This window comes from Plecotus auritus (assembly GCF_963455305.1).
Source record: "Plecotus auritus genome assembly, chromosome: 4".
Lineage (NCBI taxonomy): Eukaryota > Metazoa > Chordata > Mammalia > Chiroptera > Vespertilionidae > Plecotus > Plecotus auritus.
In genome coordinates this window covers 184,512,484-184,537,379 of record NC_137775.1, presented here as the reverse complement: position 1 = coordinate 184,537,379, position 24,896 = coordinate 184,512,484, and the positions used below count along the sequence as shown (strand labels likewise).

General features: G+C 41.7%; 1 protein-coding gene across 7 annotated transcripts in view; it reads left to right on the top strand.

Annotated features, from left to right (window-relative positions):
* PDE1C (phosphodiesterase 1C) overlaps positions 1-24,896 on the top strand; it is a gene marked incomplete at both ends in the record, with an annotated part of 303,115 nt that overhangs the window by 216,789 nt on the left and 61,430 nt on the right. For all 7 annotated transcript variants that reach the window (XM_080664043.1, XM_080664046.1, XM_080664045.1 and 4 more), the window contains 8 exons: positions 832-898; positions 6,222-6,338; positions 8,109-8,249; positions 10,939-11,039; positions 14,251-14,379; positions 15,732-15,833; positions 16,401-16,521; positions 23,500-23,581. In XM_080664043.1, the coding sequence (XP_080520169.1) occupies positions 832-898; positions 6,222-6,338; positions 8,109-8,249; positions 10,939-11,039; positions 14,251-14,379; positions 15,732-15,833; positions 16,401-16,521; positions 23,500-23,581 (860 nt within the window). The remainder of the gene's footprint in view (positions 1-831; positions 899-6,221; positions 6,339-8,108; positions 8,250-10,938; positions 11,040-14,250; positions 14,380-15,731; positions 15,834-16,400; positions 16,522-23,499; positions 23,582-24,896) is intronic.

Genomic DNA, 24,896 nt, shown 5'->3' with positions numbered 1-24,896 from the left:
ATTTGCTTTGATGTACTTTTGGTGTCTTTATAAATACTGGAAATCCTGGGTGCAAACAGCCTTGAATGAGAGAGCAAAAGCATCGCTACTTTCCTGTCTGTAGCACCATTAGGACAAGCTTTTGCCTCTGGCTCAGATTCTTTTTGTCAACTGAGTTGAGTCCAGTCTCCCACTTTTAAAGAAGGACATCATTGAATCCATCATCCTTGGACACATGTGGAGGATGTCTGCATTTGGGACAGGTCAGGGACAGCTTGTTGACCCAGGAGGGCAGTTCACTGAAAGGGCTTCAGTTCCTCTTGGAACTTTCCAATTCTGTTCTCCATTTTGTTCTTTGAAATTACATTGCTTCCCTTTCCTGGACATAGATTCCAGAAATCGATCTATTCTTGCTGTAATCCTTATGATAAAAATGGATTTATTCTTCCTGTAATCCTTATTGTACAGTTATAGATTTTAGAATGTCACAGTTCACCGGGGATGTTTCCCTGCTTCTTTTTGGCAATTCTAAAGAACAGCTCTTCTAAATGGGTTGCCCATAGGAGCTCGTTGTCCGGGTTAAAGTTCTACATTGCATACTCTCTATGTTGTACTAGCATTCTCTTCTGGCAGAATTTTAATCATTTAATTTCCAATTTGAGCCACACAGATGCATTTTTTTGTTTCCATCAGTTCATATGTTTGAATTTTGCACTTAGACCACTTGATTGACTATGAAAAAGATTACAAAAGAAATGTTAGGTGTCTTGGGTCGCCAGGTGACATGACTTCTCATTATTTGTCAATACTTGTAAGATAATATTGCATTTTCTCCTTCTCTGACTTTGGCAGAATGTACAGACGTACATCAAACATGGTTGGACTGAGCTACCCAGCAGTGGTTATAGAAGCATTAAAGGTAATACCAATGAAAAAGTATTATAATACACATGGTACTCTATAAAAATACAGTTACACTTGTCATTATGAAATAAGAGGCTTTCATTTATAGTTCATTTAAAGATTCCCTGTCATTCCTGATTTTTTAAACTTTTATTATCTTTTACTTATCTGTTTAAATGATATCACTATCTTTTCAGCCTACATCTTGCTAATTTTTTTTTATTAAATCAAACTCTGTGTGTTTCATATTTCTCTACTTTCTTGGAGTCACTTCATTATGGGCTCATTCTGACTTTGGCCGAAGATCAAATTTGATCTGCTTATAAATATTGAACATCAGGAGGATCTTTGGTGAACATCATTACACCATTACATGATTTCCTACTCTTAAGTCCATTTTATAGATGAATAAACTGAGACTCAGTGAGATTTTTTTAAAAATATATTTTATTGATTTTTTACAGAGAGGAAGGGAGAGGGATAGAGAGTTAGAAACATCGATGAGAGAGAAACATCAATCAGCTGCCTCCTGCACACCACCCACTGGGGATGTGCCCGCAACCAAGGTACATGCCCTTGACCGGAATCGAACCTGGGACCTTTCAGTCTGCAGGCCGACGCTCTATCCACTGAGCCAAACCGGTTAGGGCTCAGTGAGATTTTTTTTAAAAAAGACAGTTGATTAGGGGCAGGACTAAGGTTTGATACCAGAGTTCCAGGTATACAATAAGCCATAAACAATGGCATGAACATAGGCCCCACAGCCCTGATCCTCTCCATATGCTCTCCTGTTTTCCCTAGACTCCCACTGAGCCCCAAAGTCCCATTTGAAGTCATGCGGATGTTTGAGTTTAAATGGTCTAAAACCGGTAGAATTACTCCCAATGAGACAAGCTCTTGGAATTGTACAGAATATTTCTAAGAGTCCCAGAGCAGATATATTCCTCTGGGTGTGTGCTGATTCGCCTCCACTGGTCTGAGGGTATCCCAGCTGTCCTAAAGCTGATTTGGCTTGTGGATTTGAGGATGGGCTGTGCTAAGGCCCAGGATCACTGGGCTGGTTGACATTGCATGGTGTCTACGCCTGGAGTTGCATCCTCTTGCTCAGGGATGTCCCAGCATTCTGACTATGGTTAAAGCTGTTCTTGTCTTTCTCTGAAACCTGATGATGTTGTCAGAATGTAACTTAAATTACCTGTTCATGGAATTGGGGGTGGGAGTGCTTCTTGATAAACATAATGTCAAGAAAAAGTCTTTTAGGGCCATTTTGATTATATGTGTTGTAGTTCTTTTCTCTTGTCTCCGTTCTCCATTTTCTGTCACTTTTTCTTTTAAACTTTATTGAATTTATTGGGGTAACATTGGTTCATAAAATTATATAGGTTTCAAGTGTACAGTTTATACTACATCATCTGTATATTCCTTGTGTGTTCATCACTCAAAGTCTAGTCTTCTTCCATCACCATATATTTAACCCTCTTTACCCTTTTTTTCTCCTCCCCACTCCCCTTTCCCTCTGGTAATCACCATACTGTTGTCTTGGTCTTTGAGTTTTTGTTTGTTTGTTTGTCTGTTTGTTACTTTCAGTTTTATATCCCACATATGAGTAAAATCATATGGTTCTTGACTTTTTCCAACTGATTTATTTCACTTAGCATGATATTCTTAATATCCAACCATGTTGTTGAAAATGGCAGTATTTCATCTGTTCTTGTGGCTGGATAGACACCAAGAAGAGGGATTGTTGGGGCATGTGGTAACTGTATTCTTATTTTTAAGGAACCTCCATACCGTAACGGCTGTACCAATTTACATTCCCACCAGCAGTGTATGAGGGTTCCCTTTTCTCTCCAATCTCTCCAATACTTGTTATAAGTCGTCTTGTTGATACTAGCCATTCTAACAGGTGAATTGCCTCTTGGCTTTTTGGCTAAGATCGAGTGTAGTATCTGTCCTTAACAATTCAATATATCATCGTAAGAATAGGAAAGATACTCAAGAAGGATACAGCAAGGAGACACGTTTTCTCTCACTCCTCTTCAACTCCCACTTTAATGCCTAATATATCAGTGTGATTTACAGTGACATTTCCCACTTAATCAGTGAAATCAATTCACATAAGATTTGATGTTTCATAACATCCACTCTGAAGATGCATTGATTTTTATAATTGAACCTGAAACATTGAGTGAGTCTTAGGAACATTAAAAGCATCTTTTATTTTTAATTCCATCCTTTATTGGGAACATAAATACAGGTGATTATACAGGCACTAAGAAATTTATGAAAATATGTCTTCCAAATTGGAGCATCTTGTCTACGTAGAATAACTGAAGGAAACGTGGAGCAACCTGTGATGTGCACGATGGTTATTTTATGCGTAGGGAAAAGCGATTCTCGAAGGCACACATGTCTTTCTGAGGGGAGGGTACCTAGATGATTCAGACAAGGGGTAAGTCCTGCCTCTCTGAATTGCTATCCTTCTCCACAAGTATTTCTGATATGTGCACGAGGCTGAAACAGATTTTCCTGTTGGTGTTGTCTCCTGTTCACTGGGAAAGTTCAAGACCTTTAAAAATGTAATATTTTTCTGCTTCCCCAGACTCTGTTTTGTTTGCAGTGCATTAAAGGGGAGTTGGAGAGATCACACTGATATATATATATATATATATATATATATATATATATATATATATATATATAATTTTTTTTTTGCTTTTTTAAATGTTGTGCCTGTTAGAAAAAGGTTATCTCACTTCACTGCCAGCAGTTAATATGGGATCATATTGTTTTCTTCTGTTACAGAAATGTCCCCAAGGACCGAGAGTATACAAGTCCATAAAATAACCATTGGGCTACTGTCATGTTAAGCTTTGTGATTAATGTAAGAACATGGCATAAAATAACATTTAAGTAAAAGAAGCATTAACCACCACCCATCTCTAAATTTGAAATATGTGGCATTTCTGTTCTTCTTATGTTTCCCATTCAATAGCTTCTAATGTGGGGTGTTTTCTCTCGAGCCCTCTGAGGTGGGGTTACTGGGAATGTAGACGTGTTCTGTTCTTTAGAAGGGCGTCTGTCTGTTTGTGTGACTGCAGAAGGGACATCCTGGAGAAACTCTAGGTTTAAAGTGGGAGGAAATGAGGAGGCTCAGGCTTCCTTTACATAAAGTCAGACTGATAGGAAGTCTGTGCAGTTCTCCACGGGTGTGGTCCTTGAACCAAGTTTGGTAAGAGAGGAAGATTGGTTTAAAACAATTAAACTAGGTGCTTGTTAAATGTAGATTCCAGACCCATACTAAAACTTCTCAGAGTTCCCCACCTGAAAATCAGCATTTCCCCTGAGCACCCCCAGTGGCTCTGAAGAACATTACAATTTGAGAATCAAGGTTAAGCCTTCTGAAAAGGAGGGCCCGGATAGGACATCCACCCTGCTGTTTACTTACTCATCCTCTCATCTCTCTAAGTCCTAATATTCAGAATAAATTGGACTTCTTGCTATGATAATGTCTTTATTTCCAGTAGTAGCCTTTCTCTTTTTTTTTTTTTTATTCATTCTGGAGAATAGGATTAAAAATAGTTAGACATGAGAAAATGTTGTCCCACCTACTGAGTAGTCAGAGGACTTTTCTTTAGGACTAATGGTCAGAGAATGGATGTTATGGCAATGCCAATTATAGTAATCAGGGTGAAGGTTCAGTTCTTGGGTTAAGCTTAAATGGCCCCACCATCTATGGTCTGGGCCCTATTGGGGTGTTTATGAGGCCTGGGTTACAGCTTACATTCATGGAGTTTACAGTGTCATCTGCTGGCAAGGCTGTCGCTAGGTGGTGTCACAGGAGTTAATGCCTGGTTCTGCTACTGAATAGACACTTCATTTCATCTCTCTGAGGTTCCATCTGTAAATCTGGGGAAAGTAACACCTATTTCCAGAGTTGTGAGGATTTGCAAATGTAGATAAATTACCTTACACTGTGCCTGGTACAAAAAAATGTGCTCAATACTTGTAGCGATTTCTTTAGTTATTATAATGGAGGAGAAATTATTGAAAACGGAGGTGAGGTTACCACTGGTATGAATTGAAACAATCTATTTTGAGATGCTTTTGGAAAAATTTGGTTTTCCCTGTAAATGATTCCGTTTTTCTGTGTCCTGGCATCCACGAGAGAGAACCTTGATGACCTTGGGATGATCTTGACAGTGGGGCGTTTGGAGAGACAGGATTGGGATGGATGGGTGATGTTGGGATGCAGTGAGGGCTCAGATGAGAGCCACTTAGGCCAGCGGTTCCTGAGAGCCCAGGTCTTTCCCAGGGCACCATCTGACACCCTGCCCGGACTCCACATGGCCTCACATGGCTCCTTATTGTCAAACTCACAGCCATACACTTTCTGTACTGAAAACGAGACTCTGTCATAATGAGAAAGTGAGACTGTTGCTTGAACTGTTGGTTAAATACACCTTGGTTTATAAATAGCTGGTTATAAGTCAAAGACATATCAGGCAGTGTTTATATATTCTGGAGTAGCTATTTATAGACAAATAAGACTTTGAACTTAAAAAACAGTATATGAGGTGTGTTTTCAGCTTAGGTCTTAGTTTTACTTTTTTTTCAGTAGGGTGACTTATAGATTCGAGGACCAAGTCCCCAGATCAGTGACTCTAGAAGTGGTGACATTTTTCTGACCCATGCAATAAAGGCTTTCTCCTTGGGTCCAGCTCAGCAGTTTGGATCCAAGTGACATGTTGTTATGTATTCTATATCGTGCGTGTTTCTGACCACTTTAAAGTGTGTTGCTGTCCTCAACTGTGGACTAAGAGGAGTCTGCACATGGCATCAAGGGACTGGGGAGCAGTTCAGAGTAGGGAAGCACTGAAGGTTGTTGTCAGTGAATTAAACATTTGAAATTCAGCCGGGGTAGGGAGTGGGGCGGGGGGCGTTTCATGGACAGAGCCCGAGCTCAGGGTGACCATGTTTGTGTTCTGGGCGCATCGTGTCCTCCCCAACACTTACTTGTGCTGGGGCTTTAGGGAAATGAGGGCACTTCTCGGCTTTCTCATCTGTCAGCTGTGAGTAACAAAACTATCCCTTAGAGTGGTTTTCAGGATAAATTATGTATTTATTACTGGCCATGATGCCTGGATATGGTAGGCACTCAATAAATTATAGCTGCTCTTATTAGTTATAAGACTATTTAATATTTGATCAGTAAATGCTATGTAGGTCTGCCAGGTTGGAAAAGTGTGAGCGTGTGAAATCCCAGGCCGACTCCCCAGGGAGAAATTGGTGGCTGTGGCTGTGGACTAATGCATCTTTCTCCCTGCCGGGTCCTGCAGGATGTGGACAGGTGGTCCTTTGATGTCTTTTCTCTCAATGAAGCCAGCGGGGACCATGCACTGAAATTCATTTTCTATGAATTACTCACACGCTACGATCTGATCAGCCGTTTCAAGGTCAGTGCCTAATGGAAAAAAAAGCAACCACACATTTATCTATCCTTGCATGATTTGGGGGCTAAGGCCAAGAGAATCCTTTTAATACAGACCCCAAACTGCTCGGGGTGACATGGTGACGCATCGTCTGGACAGTCGCTGCCACAGACTCCTCTGCGGTGGGAACTTTTCGTTACTCCCCTGCCTGGCGGGGCTCCTTGGCCAGGGAGAGGCTGGAGTCTCACGTTTTGATCCCAGTCTTCCTGGGAAGTACCACCCGAAGCTCGCACTAGCAGAACTCCCCGTGGCTCTGCTCACTGATCTCATTTCAGCCTGACTTCATGTAAATTCTCCTCCATCAGCTGGGAGACCGGATTTCATGTAAATTCTCGTACCATCAGTGGGGAGACACTGATGGAGACAGAATGCAGGACTGCTGCCTCTGCAGACTTTTTTTCCCATCACTTGACTCAAATGCAGACAATACCCTCACTTGTCATCTTGACAGGTCATTGGTATTGCCCAGCCATTCATGCTTCCAATGAATTCTTCAGCCTTAAGTAGAGAGCGTGAATCGTTTCCAGTGTGCAATCCCTTCAGCCTCTCACTCGCAGAGTCTGGAGGTCGGGCCGGGTTCTCCAGGCCACCTGTGAATTCATCGGCTGACATCTGTCGTATTATGTTTCTCAGACATCCCTCATCCTAGGGATGAGCCTCTGGAAAATGCAGGCCTTTTTCTCTACAAAACATCGACTTCTCTGGACAGCACGGTGCCTTAGCACTTTCCAAAGGACTGTGTATTTGGGGGTGTATTTCTTCCATAGCCATAAATATTTGATGGCAGTGGTCCTTAATTTTTTTTGCACCAGAAACCTGTTTGAAAATCCGGTGAATGCCTGAAACACTGTCCTCAGAGCAAAGCTCCATGGATTTTAGTGGTTCACAGACCTCTCATGAACAGCCCCAAGGATCTAGGTTTCTTGGCACTTCATTTTCAAAAATGAAAATTGATCTTTGACATCTGCGAGGCAATGTTTAAATTTTTAAAGCCAAAGCATGGAAGACTGGGCTCCAGGAAAAACATGTTATGGGCCCTCGCAAAGCATCCCAATAGTACGGTCCTCATTTTCCTTCCTGATGCGATGTGTACTCTCCAGGAGCATGCACTCTTTCCTTTTCTCCCCAGTCTGGAACTTGATAATTTACCCCAAACCAAGGAATTGATCCCGAAAACTTACACAATAACTGTCACAAGGGCGCCCTTATTTTCTGCATTTTGCAATTGTCCTTCACTTTCTACCACATAGAAAAAGAAGGTATATATTTATACATACTTGAGACAGAAAAGCAATTAGGCTAATTGGAAATATTATTCCACATTGCAAGGCACCTATAATAAATTGTCAACTGATAGACATAAGGACACAGGTTGTTCTGTTTCCATATATAACAGACAGTGTCTTTTTTTTTTTTTTTCAACGTGTCCATACATACAATCGCTTTCCCTAAAGGGCACAGTTTTCTGGAGGTGGCAGCTTGTATTTGTTTTGCAATTATTTAATGACCTAAGATCTCAGTGTACTTTATGTTTTGTCATAAATAAACGAGATGCACTGCATAGTACGCGCTCATTTATTTCTTGAGAAATAAAAGACCCAAACCTTTGCTTGAGGAATAAATGAACCCATACCCTTCTGCCCTACATGTCTTTGAGCTGATCCTGTGTAATGTTTTTTTCCTCACTTAAAGCTACTAAACCACTAGCCCATTAAACTTACTACTCTTTTTCAGATCCCCATTTCTGCACTCGTCTCATTTGTGGAGGCCCTGGAAGTGGGATACAGCAAGCATAAAAACCCTTACCACAATTTAGTGCATGCCGCGGACGTCACACAGACGGTGCACTACCTCCTCTATAAGACAGGAGTCGCTGTGAGTACAGATGGGAACGCTAGGATTACACAAACAGCTAGGTCTCTATGGTTGGTCTCTATGCCCTTTTACTTGGAAATCTTCTTCAGAGATAGACATTTTGTGGGTATGGTTATTCATTAGCCCATAAACCCAGTACACATTTATTATCTTTTCTGCAAGGACATGTTGAATGACTTGGTCTAATTTCTCACTGAATTAAAAATGGGATACAGTGGGAGGAGTGTGGGCTTTGGAGCTAGATATATAGTTGGATAGAAATCCTTATTTACTTACTTATTAGACTGTGACCTATGATGAATTGCTTGACTCTCTGAGTCAGGATTTCCTCATTTCTAAAATGGTGAAAAATACTCTATCTTGTAGAAGTGCTGTGACAGTTTGGAATAGAGTATCAGAAATATGATGTGAAGATCTACTTTGGACTTACCTATTCAACATATATTTAGCTAGTTCCTACTGTGTATGTGCTATGGAGATATAAAGGTGAATTATACATAGATTTTTTTTTTTTAGCCCTCAAGAAAAACTCTCAAGCATTTATGCTAATGCAAGTTATCATTAACATAAATGTTATATCCTAGCAGCCAATGACTGTGACGTACTGCATAATGTTCTTAATTGCGCTTATTTGCCATTGGATTTTTTTGATCAATTCAGGCCATATTCAGAATAATTCCTAAATATAGAAACTGTTTTCCACCCACTCTCTCTCCAAAATGCAGCTCAAAACAAACTTCTTTCACTGCAAGCTTACAAAAGTAGTGGGAAGCAATCTGATGAATGGAGAGCACATTGCCACTCTAACCTTTCATTACAAACCAAGAGGGGGGAAACGCTTTAAATCATTCCAGTTTTATAAAGTGTGAGACACATAGGGAATCAAAACATCCCATTGACAAAGCGATGCCTGGGCCTCAACATCGACTCATTGTGATCTGTATAAATCACTCATTACTGCTTAGCTCACATGCCTGGCAGACGCTTGCATCCTTTCAGATTTATTTTGCTCACTTCTAAGGGACAATCCTTGAACAGAACTGGATTGAAGAGTTTCTGATTGCATAGACAGGAATCAGACCCTGGGCTCCAGTCAGCTTTTGATTTAGGTCAAAAGAGTCCAAACTCCAAAGCAACCCGTTGGCCCCTTTCATTGCATTTGTTGGCCAAGGTGCCATTAATTTTCTTTTGCTTATTTTTTAAGAGGAGAGAAGCGGTGCATCTTGTTCTTTTGATCACAGATGATGTCATCATATTTGTAAGGGAAATGTCAAGACTTCTAAATGGCATCCTAGTTAAAGAGTGCCAAGTAATTTTATTAGTCTTTGTGGTCAGCAGAATTTTGGCCCCCCATGACCTTTGACTTCTTATGAGTTGTCACATTTGTTAATATATCTCATTAGATGGCAAAGGGACTTTGGAGGTACAATGAAGGGTATTAATCCTTAAAAGGCAACAGGTGGGGCCGAAGAGTGTGCTAGCTTGAAGAGGGAGAGAGCCAATGGAAAGCATGAGAAGGAAATGAATTGCCAATGCCTTGAATGTCCCCGAAGGCAGACTTTCCCACAGAGCTTCAGAAAAGAATGCAGGCTCCCTAACACCTTCATGTCAGCCACATGGGCTCCCGACCAGAACATCCAGCCAGCCACACTCTGCCGACATCTCACCTATTTTGACAATTTTTAAGTGACTGTCTATCGCATTGAGCTTAGGTTCTATGGATATAACTCTTATTTTTGAGTTCATATTTTATTGGCTTGTGTCATATTTAATTACATAATTATGGTAACAGTGCAATTGGTCAAAATAGGGTTTGGAATAAGCCACACTGAAACTTAAAAGCACCAATTCAATCAGTAACAAAAGTGAGCAGAGGGTACCAAAGGGCAGCCAGCAGTGATGGATGTTCGGTCATGTGGACATTGGGCGGTATGGTTTACAGAAAGCGTGGGAAGCATCAATGAATCCATAGAGCCTCTGAGATGGAAGTCACTCAAGGGAGCTTCAAATGCTTCTCAAACTCTACCGTGCGTCAGAACTATCTGGGTGGCTTGTGAAACACAGGTGATGCTAACTCTGCTGGTCCAAGGAGCACGCTTTGAAGACCACTGGACTACAGCCAGCTTTTGATTGTGGATGGGGACAAGTCTCTTCAGACTTTAGCACGCATAAGGTGGGAGGCCAGGTGTTACCTTTCCATCTGTCTCTCTACCTATCCACCTTCGAGTGGGCAGACGTTAGGTTTTCTGTTAGACTTACAGCTTGATCTCATATTGAAAATTTTAATTTTTTTCTGCGTCTACTTTGGAACTTTGGAATTTGAGAGAGGATGTGATGAGGGCTTTCGATGTCTGCATGTTCATTGTTTTCTGCCTCCTGCAAGCCCCTCCTGGGGATCAAGCCAACAACCCGGGCATGTGCCCTGATTGGAAATAGAACTGGTGACCTTTTGGTGCAGGGATGACGCTCAACCAACTGAGCCACACCGGCCAGGGCAGGCATGCTGTTTTCAAATCACATGTCCCCTCATCTCTTTACAGAAGAAAAACACCATTTCTGTCTTTCCAGAAACATGTGTCTGGTAAGAGCTGACCAGCTGCAGGGTGGAAAGACAGTAATGTGGGTGTGTTGTCAGCAAGCTGAAGTCAGAAAGACACATTATCTGATTGCTCTGTAATCTCCCTTTCAGAACTGGCTGACGGAGCTGGAGATTTTTGCTATCATCTTCTCAGCTGCCATCCATGACTATGAGCACACAGGAACTACCAACAACTTCCACATCCAGACCCGGTGAGGATGTTGAAAAGCGTGGAGGAGAGGCAAGAGGGGTCAGGGAGAGAGTTTTATAAGCCAGCAAGGTTCTTTTGTATGGTTGCTGTATTTTGAGTTTCTGGAAAAATGAATTAAAAAAATTTAAATATATTTTTATTGATTTTAAGAGACGAAAGGAGAGGGAGAGAAAGATGGAAACACCAATGATGAGAGAGAATCATTGATTGGCTGCCTCCTGCACGCCCCACATTGGGGATTGAGCCCACAACCCAGGCGTGTGCCCTGATGGGGAATTGAACTGTGACCTCCTGGTTAATAGGTCGATGCTTAACCACTGAGCCGCAGCCACCGGCTGGGCTGGAAAAATGAATTTTAAACAAGAGACCAGCTTGGTGAGCTTCGATTAAGACTTAAAGTGTAAAGCTATCTGCTCCTAATTCTCGTATTTTATTCACATCTAATATGCATCTCCTTTTCCTCTATTCTAATGCCTGCTCCTTGTTATTTATTTTTAATAGGAGCTGGAGCACTGTACAGAAAGGCACAGGTGCCATGTAGACTAAATCAGTGAGGACGGGCAAGGACGGGAGTATCTTTGTTGACGTGAAGGATAACCAAGCCTTCTCACCCTCTGATCTCTGGGATTCTGGTGGTGCTCGTCCCAGTCTCCCTAATTTCATCTCTGCTCTGTTCAGAGGCATAGGTTTGGGGAGCTAGGATCACCAAGTTGCCCATGTTGAATGTCTCATGCAGGCCATTCACCATAGGCAACTTATGCACCCTCCCTATCAAACTGCACAGGTAAACCCAAACCTCTGTGGGGATATTAAGTACGGATCTAAGTGCCCAACTCTGAACCTGTTGACTGTCACAGATATCACTAATCAGTTTGGGTATTTTTTTCTTATTAGCTGCAGACTTATCCTTCCCAGTCCTCTCGTAGAATCCCAGGCAGCTGTACCAATCAATTGTCATTTGCATTTAGGATGAAACCTTATCTGCCCTCTCTTGGACTCAGAACTTACCTCTCTTAAGACAAAGATGCAGAACTAGAGAGAATCTGACAGCAGGGTTAACTGGGCCTTGATGTAGGAATCAAAAGAAGTGAGGCCCTAGCTGGTTTGGCTTAGTCTTAGTGGATAGAGCGTCAGCCCTCGGACTGAAGGGTCCTGGGTTGGATTCCGGTCAAGGGCATGTACTGGGCATGTACCTTGTTTGTAAGCTCTATCCTTGGCCCTGGTTGGGGCTCATGTGGGAGGCAACCAATCGATGTGTCTCTCTCAGATCGATGTTTCTCTCTCTTTGTCTCTTCCCTCCCTCACTCTCTCTAAAAAAATTAAAAAATGGAAAAATATCCTTGAGTGAGGATTAACAACAACAACAAAAAAGAAGCTAGAATTTGGGGAAAGGTGACAAGGCAAAGAGAAAGAAGATAGGGGGAGGGGCGAGTTTAACACCAATAAATACCTGCTGATTTCACTGAACGAGCAGGTGCACAGTTCAGATAGGTTTGTGTTCATAAATCCATCCACATGTGTTTAATGAACCCGGCACTTAATTGTGGGGTACACAAAGGATGGCAGTATCCTCTGATCTGTGTTCAGAAGGGGAATTTCAATAGAATGGAAGCGGACAAAAGGACTTAAGCCGTTCGCTTCGTTTCCTGCCTCACGTAGAGCAGTCTCAGCTGCTGCGAAACAGTCTTTAGGTCCTGTTGCAAGGTCTTTAAACACAGGGAATTCCACAGAGTGGAACCTTTGCTCTGAGGACCGAGCGTAGCACCTGCCGAAGGGAGAGCGGTGGATGGAAGAACCGTACCTGGATCATGGCTGGGGGCCAATGTCAAAACCGGTCACAGCGCAGAGGGAAATTTATTTCAGGAGTTGGAAAATAGCTCAGTGTCACAAAACACACATCAGTTAGTGCCTCCCTTACCTAGCAGGCACAAGATCAGATGGCTCGCCCCAGGATTTGCGTGTTTTGTGCTGTATCTTCATAGGAGTGGGAAGACTCTAATGGGCTCAGTTAAGCGTGATTTGGAGTGAAGTGTAGACATTGGCCTTCTCTGACAGAACTTTATCTAAAGCATCCCAGCCTGTGTGCCCCCTGTTCTGAAAACCGAGTCTGTGACCAGGTCCGTTGTCCTCGGATGGTCTGTTAAGTCTAACACTTTAAAGGTGTGCTAGATAAATTTCAAAGTTTGGCCAACGTGACAGGTGGAAGTTATCTTGGGGAACAATGGCCCTGCTGTCAGAGATCTTGCTTTCATCCCAACCCTGACTCTGTGGGGCTCTGCGGAGTCACTTTACATCTCTGGGACTTAGCTTCCTTGATGAGAAACCAATAGGCTGTAATAATCTCAGATTTCATTAAGTTAAGGATATGGAAATAGTATACAGCTCTGTGTTTGCTGTCATTCAATTGTGGAATGGTCTTTGAAAAGTGACTAACAGTTGTCATATAATCCTTATATTCTTCACTCTGTTTTCTGTGTATGGCTTCTGCATGGTAACATTTTAAGATCAGCCCTGGCTGGTTTGACTCAGTGGACAGAGCATGGGCCCACGACTGAAGGGTCCCAGATTTGATTCCGGTCAAGGACATGTACCTCCACTGCAGGCTCGATCCCTGGCCCCTGTTGGGGTGTGTGCAGGAGGCAACCAGTCAATGTGTCTCTCTCACATCAATGTTTCTCTCTCTCTGTCTTTTCCCCTCCTTCTACTCTCTCTAAAAATCAATGGAAAAATATACTCTGGTGAGGATTAACAAAAATTAACAAATTTTAAGATCAAGCTACTACCAGAGGAACTTGCAAGCTGTACCTGCCAGGTGGTATGTGTTCAGAGAATTAGAGATAAGATAAATTATTTTATTTAATAAAACAATTAAAGTTGTTCTAGAAAATATAAGGAAGTTTGACTTGACCCACATTTAAAAAAATCATCTTTGATGCTGCCAGCAAAAATCATGGAGGTCTGGTTATGAACAGTTTTCATAGAGTTCTCAGATTGGGTGGCACCTATTTTACATCACATATTGACATTAAAATACCCTACGTATATCAATTGATCATTTACAGTGTTAGTTTTAGCTTCTTTTTGTTGATATAAATGGCATCGGGGTGAAGGTTATTGCTAAACACAGGAAAAAGAGATGGTGTATTCTAGCTTGAAAGCGTTAACCTGAAAAGTCCCAACTGTTTAACATACCAGATTATCTTTCTGTTCAGGTCCGACCCAGCTATTCTGTACAACGATAAGTCTGTATTGGAAAATCATCACTTAAGTGCAGTTTATCGCCTTCTGCAAGAGGATGAGGAAATGAATATTTTGATCAACCTCTCCAAGGATGACTGGAGGTAAGGATGAGACAGGGAGGCCAGGAAAGGAATGGTGAGGAGAGTTGAAGTATGCTGCTTTGAAGAAATCCATTAACTGAAAGATAACTTACATTTAGTATCCTGTTTCTTTGTAGGAAAGCAATTTTAATACCTGATAGATTTGTTTGGATACATAAGTGCATTTGACCTTTTAGGACCTTTGTAAATGAATGTGTTGCCATTTATTTACTGCAGTTCAAAGTGGAATCACATGGCATTCCACTTTCAGCAGGCCGGATAATCTGCTAATAAGCCAATCCTCCTGCACGTAACGGCTATAAACTATGATCAAATACAAACAAACACAACCCCACTGACTTGAGAGTGAACAAAAGTAGGCACATTTTGAAGGGGTTCAATACCTGGAGACTGTGACAGGATGAAGTGAGTGTGATATTTTTGTGACTTCACCCTGAAGACAGTCTATGTCAGTGGTCGGCAAACTGCGGCTCGCGAGCCACATGCGGCTCTTTGGCCCCTTGAGTGTGGCTCTTCCACAAAATACCACGGCCTGAGCTAGTCTATTTTGAAGAAGTGGCGTTAGAGGAAGTTTAAGTTTAAAAAATTTGGCTCTCCAAAGAAATTTCAATCGTTGTACTGTTGATATTTGGCTCTGTTGACAATGAGTTTGCCGACCACTGGTCTATGTCAAGGCAACAGCACTAGTTGGCTAAAACCATACTTATACAAAGACCTTCACTGTTTTTCTGGCTAGAGAGACCAGGGTAGGAACAACCAGAGCTGCTATCAAGTGAGTTAAAACCCCAGAAAAGAGAGAGTCAAAAAATAAAGGAAAACTCAAATTCTGTGACCATCTAAATAGCATGCAAAGAACAGGGAAATGTGACTTATTTGCAGGGGAGAAGACAATCAATAGATACAATCTCTCAGATGAACTATTGTTGGAATGATCAGACTAGGACTTTTAAAGCAGTTCTTCTATTTATGCTCAGTGAGATAAAGGGAAATATGCTTGTAATAAAATACAGTGAAATTGAACCAGTGGAATAAAAATATAAACAAGAGCAAACAAATTTTAGAACTGACAAGTCAAATATTTAAATTGAAAAATTACTATACTGGCTTAGTAGCAAGTTGGAGAAGACAGAGGAAAGAATCAGTGAACTTGAAAACGTCAATCAATATTATCCAGTTTGAAGATTAGGAGACATGAGTAGCTTAGGGACCTGTGAAACAGTTTCAGCCTCAAGTTAGATTACAAATGTCATAACTAATTAACTGATTTTGATTGGAAGTGGCAAAAAATGAACTAATTTTTACTTTCCATATTTGACTTTCACCTTTTTTTCTCCATGGGGTGTCCCTGAAAGGGAATTTCGGACCTTGGTAATTGAGATGGTGATGGCCACAGATATGTCCTGTCATTTCCAACAGATCAAGGCGATGAAAACTGCTCTGCAGCAGCCAGAAGCGTGAGTGTGTCTGTGTCACTTGGTTTTTATAGGTGTTTGAGCTGGAACCGGCCCATGTCGTTGCTCCTTTAAAATGTACCTCCTTCAGAGAACTTTGTTGAAAAGTCTCATACTAACTGGGGATATTTGGAGGAAAGAGCATGAGAATTGTATATATCTCAGATTCTCATCAGGGTTGAAATACATAAAAGGGGCCATAATAATTTTTCCCAATTAGAATCGAAAATATTTCCCTGCAGGAAACCAAATTATCAAAGATCTACTCAATGCAGAGGTGACACACACACGTCAGTGAGTGACTCTTGGGTTTTTGTCTTTTTGAATGATCCAGTCATTCCAGAAATAGTTTCGAGTCAGTTTTCAAAGTGTCCAGCTCAACACACATGGAGACCTAGCTGGTGACTATTCCAGTTGTAGGATGATGTGATGCTTTCCCCTCAGTTCAGCTGAAGTGGGGCTTGATACAAGAGAACGGAAGGGATTAAAAAATTAATGCTTTTTTAAAGAAACGCTTATTGAGATTCTGAGAGCTTGATCAGCACGTGCTTGGTTCCTTTGGGTGTACAGGATCGAAAAGCCAAAAGCATTATCCCTCATGCTGCACACGGCTGACATTAGCCACCCAGCGAAGGCGTGGGAGCTCCATCATCGCTGGACGATGTCACTGCTGGAGGAATTCTTCAGACAGGTACCTTGTGCTACCCCTCCGGGCTTTCATCGCCAGATAGTTTCTGAATTTCATATTTCAGCAATGCTATGAGATCACTGTAATTTTCTTTTTTTTTTTTTAAGGATGTATGAGTTCTTTTTTTTTTTAATATATTTTATTGATATTTTACAGAGAGGAAGGGAGAGGGTTAGAGTTAGAAGCATCGATGAGAGAGAAACATCGATCAGCTGCCTCCTGCACACCTCCTACTGGGGATGTGCCTGCAACCAAGGTACGTGCCCTTGACCGGAATCGAACCTGGGACCTTTCAGTCCGCAGGCCGATGCTCTATCCACTGAACCAAACCGGTTTCGGCTGTAATTTTCTTGAGGAGGGAGAGTTTTCAGATTTCTTTTTTTTTTTTTTTGCCTCCTGGTCATGTGATGCTTGAATCCTACTACATTCTGACTCTCAGAACATATTTCTATCCTATGCATTTGTATTTGAAAAAAGAAAAAGCAGTTTCTTGTGGCAGTGTTTTGTAAAAATGTCATCTGAGGAGCCCTTTGGTTTATGTATTTTTCTAATGGGTTGACCAAATGTTGACCAGTTTGGCATTCTCCTGTGGGATTAAGATGATAATCTTTTACTGTTATAATTGGTTGGGTTGTTATGAGCTGGCAAAACATATTGTCAAATTCCAAAGCCCGGTGTGGTAATTTGGGGTCAGGAAATCACTAGAAGCCAAGGTTTAAATTATATTTAAATTTATTACACCCCAAGACACAGGGCTGTGTTTTCTGAAAGAAAAGCCAGGCACTTTGATGGGTGTACATTGCTTTGAAAAATGTTTTTAAAGGTGCACAAAGGTAGAAGGATAGGAAGGAAAATAAATGTATTGTACTAAGATTGATATCTTCTCGCCTCGCCGGCGTGTCTCAGTGGTTGAGTGTCGACCTATGAACCAGTAAGTCTTGGTTCAATTCCCAGTCAGGGCACATGCCCGGGTTGTGGGCTTGATCCCCAATGTGGGACGTGCAAGAGGCAGCCGATCAACGATTCTCTTATCATTGATGTTTCTACCTCTCTCTCTTCCTTCCTCTCTGAAATCAATAAAAAATATTTTTAAAAAAGACTGATATCTTCTCAAGAGGACTTGCCATTAAAACATCTGCTTTGAGATGTGAGGTCCTGAGGTTGAAGGTGTTGATGTGAGAAACATTCAGATCTCTAAGTCAAACTTACAACAATTGCCAAAAGCAAAATCTCAAATGCTCTGGAGAATGACAGTTTTACAGTTTCCTTTACACATTTGGAATTAAGGAGGGAATGTAAGGAAGATTACATGAAGGTGGGAGAAAGCAAGGTGAGGATTGGATTACAGGAGAGTTAACAAGATTATGTGTTCTCTTGAGGGTGGTTATTCTTCTGAGGAGTCTGAAAAAGAGGTGTTTCAAAGGTGTGAACCTAGATGCACAGAAACAATGGACAGGGCTTGCTTAAGGCAAAGATAAATCTTTCACTAAAGAAGTTATATGCCTGGGGTGTGACTGTCCACCATGACCTGCCCAGTTAGGAATTTATGATCAGATCACTCTCAGTTACATTTATTATAGTACCCATTCTTTTTTTGACAAAGGCAGTATGTCATGTAGATTGTGGGACCTAAATTAGAGTTAATTCAAGTTAATGCTATTAATTCTTTCAAGAAGGGAGATTCACATAATAGATTCAGAGACAGCTGATATCCCACAAAATATTACTTAACACTGGTCTCAACTTGGTCTCCTAAAGTAACAAGAGATATGCTCTTTCACTGGTTACTCAGGTTTTTGGAAGGGAATTACTCTTATTCTTATGCTTCTAGTTTAAATGGAGAAATTGTAGAAAGCATCTAAGTGTTGTTCTTCTTCTGAACTTGCACACGATATCTGGAAATGAAGTGGGACTATAGCTAACAGCATATTAAAGTCCAGAAGGCCATTTATTGGAGTTTTTTTATTCCAGCTGGTTTGTGGCCCAGGACTAACCAAATTATTCCTCTAGTTCTCAATGGTCTTATTTGTGATTTGGGTTTTTTGTTTTGCCGGGGGGGAGGTGGGTGGGTAGGGGGAGTTGGTGGAACTTAAAGGAAGGTTAAACTAGATGTTTTCTTAGGGTCCTTTCAGCATTAAATATTCTACGTTTTCTTCATTTTGTCTATGGTGCATATCAACCCATACACATACACCCCTAAATTGTTATATGAATACAGCAGCAGGTACCCCATTCAGCATATGGCTGTTTCCTCTTGCAGTTACTGCTTGGCCTCACAGAGCAGTTCTCAAGGAGAACCCGATGGCTTGGGAGGAACTAAAAAAGTACAGGTGTGGCTCTGTTGTATATTCGAGAATGACTCCGCAAATTCATCCTTAATCGAGTTAATTTTGAACCATTTTCCCAGAAGCTATTTTTCTAATATGAGTAAGAATATTTTCTCCAAACATCCACTTCCCTTATCATATGCTTTCTTTGATGCTGCTTTTTCAATACACCCCTATAGCTAATAGTATTTGATCTGCAGCCAAAATTAGACCATAGCTAATTCATATAAGTTTGAGGTATTGATTTCTTTTTTTTAATTGTGAGAGAGTGAATATGAGAAATTACTTAAATATTTGAACATTTTTTCCCCATAAAGGAAACCTTGTTTGCATACACATATGCTTGAATTGAATGAAAATATGCTAGAGGCAATGTGAAAAGAGCCATATTGAATTTCTTGCCTGTTGGGAATGGAATGTTAGCTCACTACACAGAATGGTTTTTTAGTAATTATGATTCAGTAAATTATTTTTATTGATTTAATATTTTAACCTAGATGTCATAAACCATTGTAAGTAACCCACATAAGAGAAGTATTGCCTCACTCTTAGCTGTAGATTTTTAAATTGGACAGTGCAAATGGGAACTCTCAATGGGACCTTAGAATCCTTGAAAAAAATTACATTTGGAAGTTGGGTTATATTTCAAAATAAGGGCATAGCCTGACTATTGGTACTAGACCTTTTAGGCTTTGCTAAAGAATAAGTTACATCTTTAGTTTTTTTCCCCTTTTAATATAATTTTATTGATTTCAGAGAGGAAGGGACAGGAGAGAGAGCTAGAAACATCAATGATGAAAGAGAATCATTGATCAGTCGCCCTCCTGCATGCCCCACACCTGGGATTAAGCCCCCAACTGGGGCATGTGCCCTGACTGGGAATCAAACCGTGACCTCCTGGTTCACAGGTCCATGCTCAACCACTGAGCCATGGCGGCTAGGCACCTCTTTAGTTTTATAACCCTATTTTACAAAACCCAAGCCACTGCCTCAGGGTGCTTTTCAATAAAATATTGGCTTCAATGAAGTGTACATTTGCCTTTTTGACAACATGAATACATGTTGTTAAAGTCTTGGGGTTCATTTCTGCTGTATTGCTGTATATTTTTATATTTTGTAGATGTCCTCTGTAATTCTTTGAATTTCCTCTGTGTCTGTGATTATTTTCTCATTTTTATTTCTCATTTCATATATTAGTGTTCTCCCTTTCTTCTCTATGAAGTTAGCTATTTGTTTCATTGTGGTTTTTTAAAAAATTTTATAAAGCCTTATTTGATGTTTTCATTTGTATTAATTCTTTTCTTCTATTTCAGTTTATTTGGTTCTTTTGCTAAGTCCCTGAGTTGAGCACTTCATCCATTTCTTTGTGTTCCACCTGTTTAATATTAGAGCACACAAGGCTAGCTGTCCGTCTTTTTTTTTTTTCATCATGAATCTCAGAGGTTCTGCTCTGCACCGTGTTCACAATGATTCTTTTCTAAATATTCTGTAATTTTAGTTTAGATTTTATTTTTTACCCAAGTTGCTTCAGTTTTTTTTAAAATATAATTTTGTTTGTTTATATAATTTTCCAGTGGTAGGTTCTTTTGCTTTCTAGCATTTGATCAAAGAACTTTTTCATTGTTTGGATTTTATTGTGAGATTTATTTGTCACATACAATCAATTTTTGTGAATATTCATGGCTCTTGAAAAATAGATTTATTTCTTGTGGAGTCTAGAATTCAGAGAACACCAGGAACATATATATACCTTATTAGTGATGTCATTTAGGTATTTTATATATCATAAAAAAATTGGTCTATCATGGGTTGAAAATATTGACCTCCTTAGTAAAGAAAGAAGTGTATAAATAATTCCACAAAGACCAGTAGTTATAAAGATATAAAATATTGTATCAATCAAGTTGAATTTACCTGTAGAAGTATATATTTTTTCATATTATTTTCCACACTTTTTCCTCATTCATAAATGTATCTGTCCTCCAAAGGGAACTCAATGACCACTATTTTAAAATGGGCTTTTAATAGTTGAGTGTACTAAGCTCAATTAAGTCTCAAAGATGTATGTGTTATGTATATGTGGGTGTGGGCAAGGTGATGGGATAAGCTGTTTAATATGCACTTTTTCAGGAATAAAATTCAAACTGATGCTAGGGATAGGGGGATAGGGCGAGGTAGAAGAGGATAAAGGGGCATAATGGTGATGGAAGGAGACTCAACTTGGGGTGGTGAACACAATACAATATACAGATGATGTATTATAGAATTGTATACCTGAAAGCTCTATAATTTTATTAACCAATGTCACCCCAATAAATTCAATAAAAATTTTATCATAAAAGAACACAGCTTCTCATACTGAAAACAGAAATGCTCACCTCTTACTCATCAAGTGGTTAGTGTTCACCACCCCTTCTTCCAAACCACTCCCATTAAAGGTACCCGCAAAACAACGTGTGTCCCTGCTTCGTAGAGAGGAGTGGGTTTTGTTTGTTTCAGCTGAGCTATGCCACTCAACCATCTGCACAACTACAATGTATGTTATAAATTTTCTTCTTTCTGTTCATACAGCTCAAGCAGAAATAGCTCAGGAGTAAATAATTTTTTTTCCAGTAGGGTTGTTTTTTTAAAAAAACCTTTATTGTTGAAAGTATTACATTATGTCCCCTTTTTCCCCATTGACCTCTTCCCCCATCCCCTCAGGCCTTCATCACCCTAATGTCTGTGTCTATGGGTTATGCATAAATGCATAAATAATTTTTATCATGCTACTTGAGAGAGAGAGCAGCCTTCAGTAAGGCATCCTGGGAAACAGGAGCATCCTGTCCCAGGGATGTCCACACGGGGGTGGGGAGGTGGGGCGTGTGTGTGTGTGTGTGTGTGTGTGTATGTGTGTGTGCAGATGGAACTGAGTCACTTCAGGACTGTTCCTGAGACCCTGGGATGTCTCCAGCACCCATGGTGACCCCGCTGCTCACCTTCCTCATACCCCGATTCCTTTTCCTTCCTTTTCGTAGATATGTGTGTGCGAGCTAGCATTCTTTCTCTTTGGTAACCGGCCTTGGAAAGAAAAAGCATTGTTTTGAACTAGGCCTAGTGTTTGAACCAGGTTGTTATTACTTTTCATTTACTATTAATTTATTGGTGATATTTATTATAATCAGAGTGTATTTGATGTAACAGATTCACTGAATGTTTCTCAAATTTTGACTTAAATATTAGAGATACCCATTGGGAAGTAATTATAGTTCTCTTTATTTATTTGCACACATTTTCTCCTCACCATAACCTGATGAGGTAGAGATTATTATTCTGAATTTTACAGATTGAAAAACTGAAAGGTAGAGAGAGAAGGTAAACTTTACTTGATCACACAGCTAGTGGGGGGAAGGCCAGAGTCAAGCCCAAGGCGGTAGCCATTAACCCGAGCAGATTCTTTCATAATAAAGTGAACGAACACATCGTGGTCACCGTTATTATATGGTGACATGTTCCCTTTCCTCGGGGTGTGTGACTAAAGGGCTGAGCTTCTGGGTCAGGTTTTTAAAAACCATCATCATCACTTAGACTTTCCATGGCACCTGCTTCTTACAGCTGCGCTTTTCGGTGAGACTGTGAATCACATTTTGTTATTGTCTAACTCGATAAACACAAGCAAATATTTACTGCTCTGCTTGCTCAGCCCACTTTTCATGATGGTCTGAGGCCTGTGGCTAAGAACCCAGGACCACGCGCACCAGTTGTGTGTGGTTTTAGGTAGCAAAGGAGAGGAAATTCACATCAGCCCGTTTGAAGTTTTCTTCTTTTTTTTTTAATATATTTTTTTATTGATTTTTTACAGAGAGGAAGAGAGAGGGATAGAGAGTTAGAAACATCGATGAGAGAGAAACATCGATCAGCTGCCTCCTGCACGCCCCCTACTGGGGATGTGCCCGCAACCCAGGTACATGCCCTGGACCGGAATCGAACCTGGGACCCTTCAGTCCGCAGGCTGACGCTCTATCCACTGAGCCAAACCGGTTAGGGCTGAAGTTTTCTTCTTTAAAAAATATATTGTTATTGATTTTGGAGAAGAAGGGAGAGGGGGAGAGAGAAACATCAATGATGAGAATCATTGGCTGCCTCCTGCAGGCCCACCACTGGGGATTGAGCCCACAACCCGAGCATGTGCCCTGACTGGGGATCAAACTGTGACCTCCTGGTTCACAGGTCAACACTCAACCACCGAGCCACACCCGCTGGGCTGGATTTGTGTCTTGAACACTGCCCGCAGCTGGGGGGAGTCACTGGCTCCAGAAAGGCCTCAGGTGTCCACACAAGACAATTGGAAACAGGTGGCCGCTCTGCGCACCGTGTTGGCCCCAGGCCACAGGACGCTGTTGCTTTCCGGCCTTTCCTCGGGGCCCTGTGGTGCCCAGTGAGGCCTTCCGTGCCAGGCTGGGCGCTCCGCAGTGGCGGGAAGGATGGAGCCAGCAGCCTGTGGCCTCTGGGTGTCTGTTACGCAGAGAAGCGGGCCCATAAGGACTTGGTACCTAATGTAATGGTAATAATGAAAATAAAGGCCACCGGCCTTCGCGGCAGCTGACGTTGCTGCATGAAATCTGGGTGGCTTGGCCTACTGTTCTTCATGTTCTGTGGCCTCCTGTGATTCTAGGGGGACAGAGAAGCGGAGTTGGGGCTGCCTTTTTCTCCTCTGTGTGACCGGAAGTCGACCATGGTTGCTCAGTCGCAAGTAGGTACGTGTTTGCCGGGCTTCGGAGAGAAGGAAAGACCCGAGGGGCGTCCGGCTGTGAGGGCAGAGGCTCCCAGTGCCGCCCCGGTGGAGCCGGGCTCCCTTCTGCTGAGCTCTGCTCCTGGCTTCTGCGTGGTGGGTTGCTGGCGCTCTCTCCCCACCCTTCTCCCCGAAATGGGCTGTTTCATGGAAGAGTAGACGGTGACGTCGCCGTCTCCATCATCTCCTGCCAAGAGAAAAGGGCCTCAACTTCCCAGGGTGATGGCAGGAGGCAGTGGCAGGAAGCCCATTTCTCGTGCAGCCATGGACGTCTCATGCCATTTCCCTCAGGGATGTCTGCAGGACAGCCCACTCCTGCAGGCCCCTGCTTCCGGGAATGGCTCTTTCTAATCCCCTTCCTCCCTCCCTCCCTTCTTCCCTCCCTCGCTCTCTCCCTCCCTCCGTCCCTCTCTCCCTCCCTCCTTTCTTCCCTCCCTCCCTTCCTCCCTACCCCCGTCTCTCCCTCCCTCCCTCTCTCCCTCCCTCCATCCCTCTCTCCCTCCCTCCCTCCCTCCCTCCCTCTTTTCCTCCCTCCCTCCCTTCTTCCCTCCCTTCTTCCCTCCCTCCCTCCCTCCCTCCCTCCCTCCCTTCTTCCCTCCCTCTCTCCCTCCCTCTCTCCCTCCCTCCATCCCTCTCTCCCTCCCTCCCTCCCTTCCTTCCTTCTTTCTTCTTCCCTTCCTTCTTCTCTTCCTTTCTTCCTTCCCTCCTTCCTAAAAACTTTTGAGCACCTTTTCTGTGTGGTAAGGATAACTTTTGCGTGCACTGCTGCTAACAATAATGTATGCACATTATAAAAATCCTCGGCTATGAGAGTCCCAGTGTCACTAAATTAAATGTCACAGTGCCCTCCAGCTGAAAAGAATCTGAAATCATTCAAAAAATACATTCAATAAGGATTTGATTTTTTTCTACTTGTGTCTTGAGTACTTATTTTTTTTTCATAATAATGCATATATTGAGTCCCTGTTAGATGTAGAACACTGCTAGACACTATAATAGATGTTAAAAGACAAAGACAAATTATACATGGTACCTGCTTTCAAAGACGTGGAGCCAGTATTTGGTGGTGGGCGAGATGTTATGAAAACAAAATCCATTAGAGTGTTAGTGTTATGGTAGTTTTGTGCTTCATGTAATCGGGGGCAAAACAGAGTGTGCGAGCCGTTCGGCCCGGAAAGACTTGTTGAGGGGTGATATCTGAGTTGGGTCCTAAGAGATAAGTAGGCAGATGGAGCTATGCAATACAGGTGTGCTAGGGGTAGCTGGGAGGGCAGTTCAGA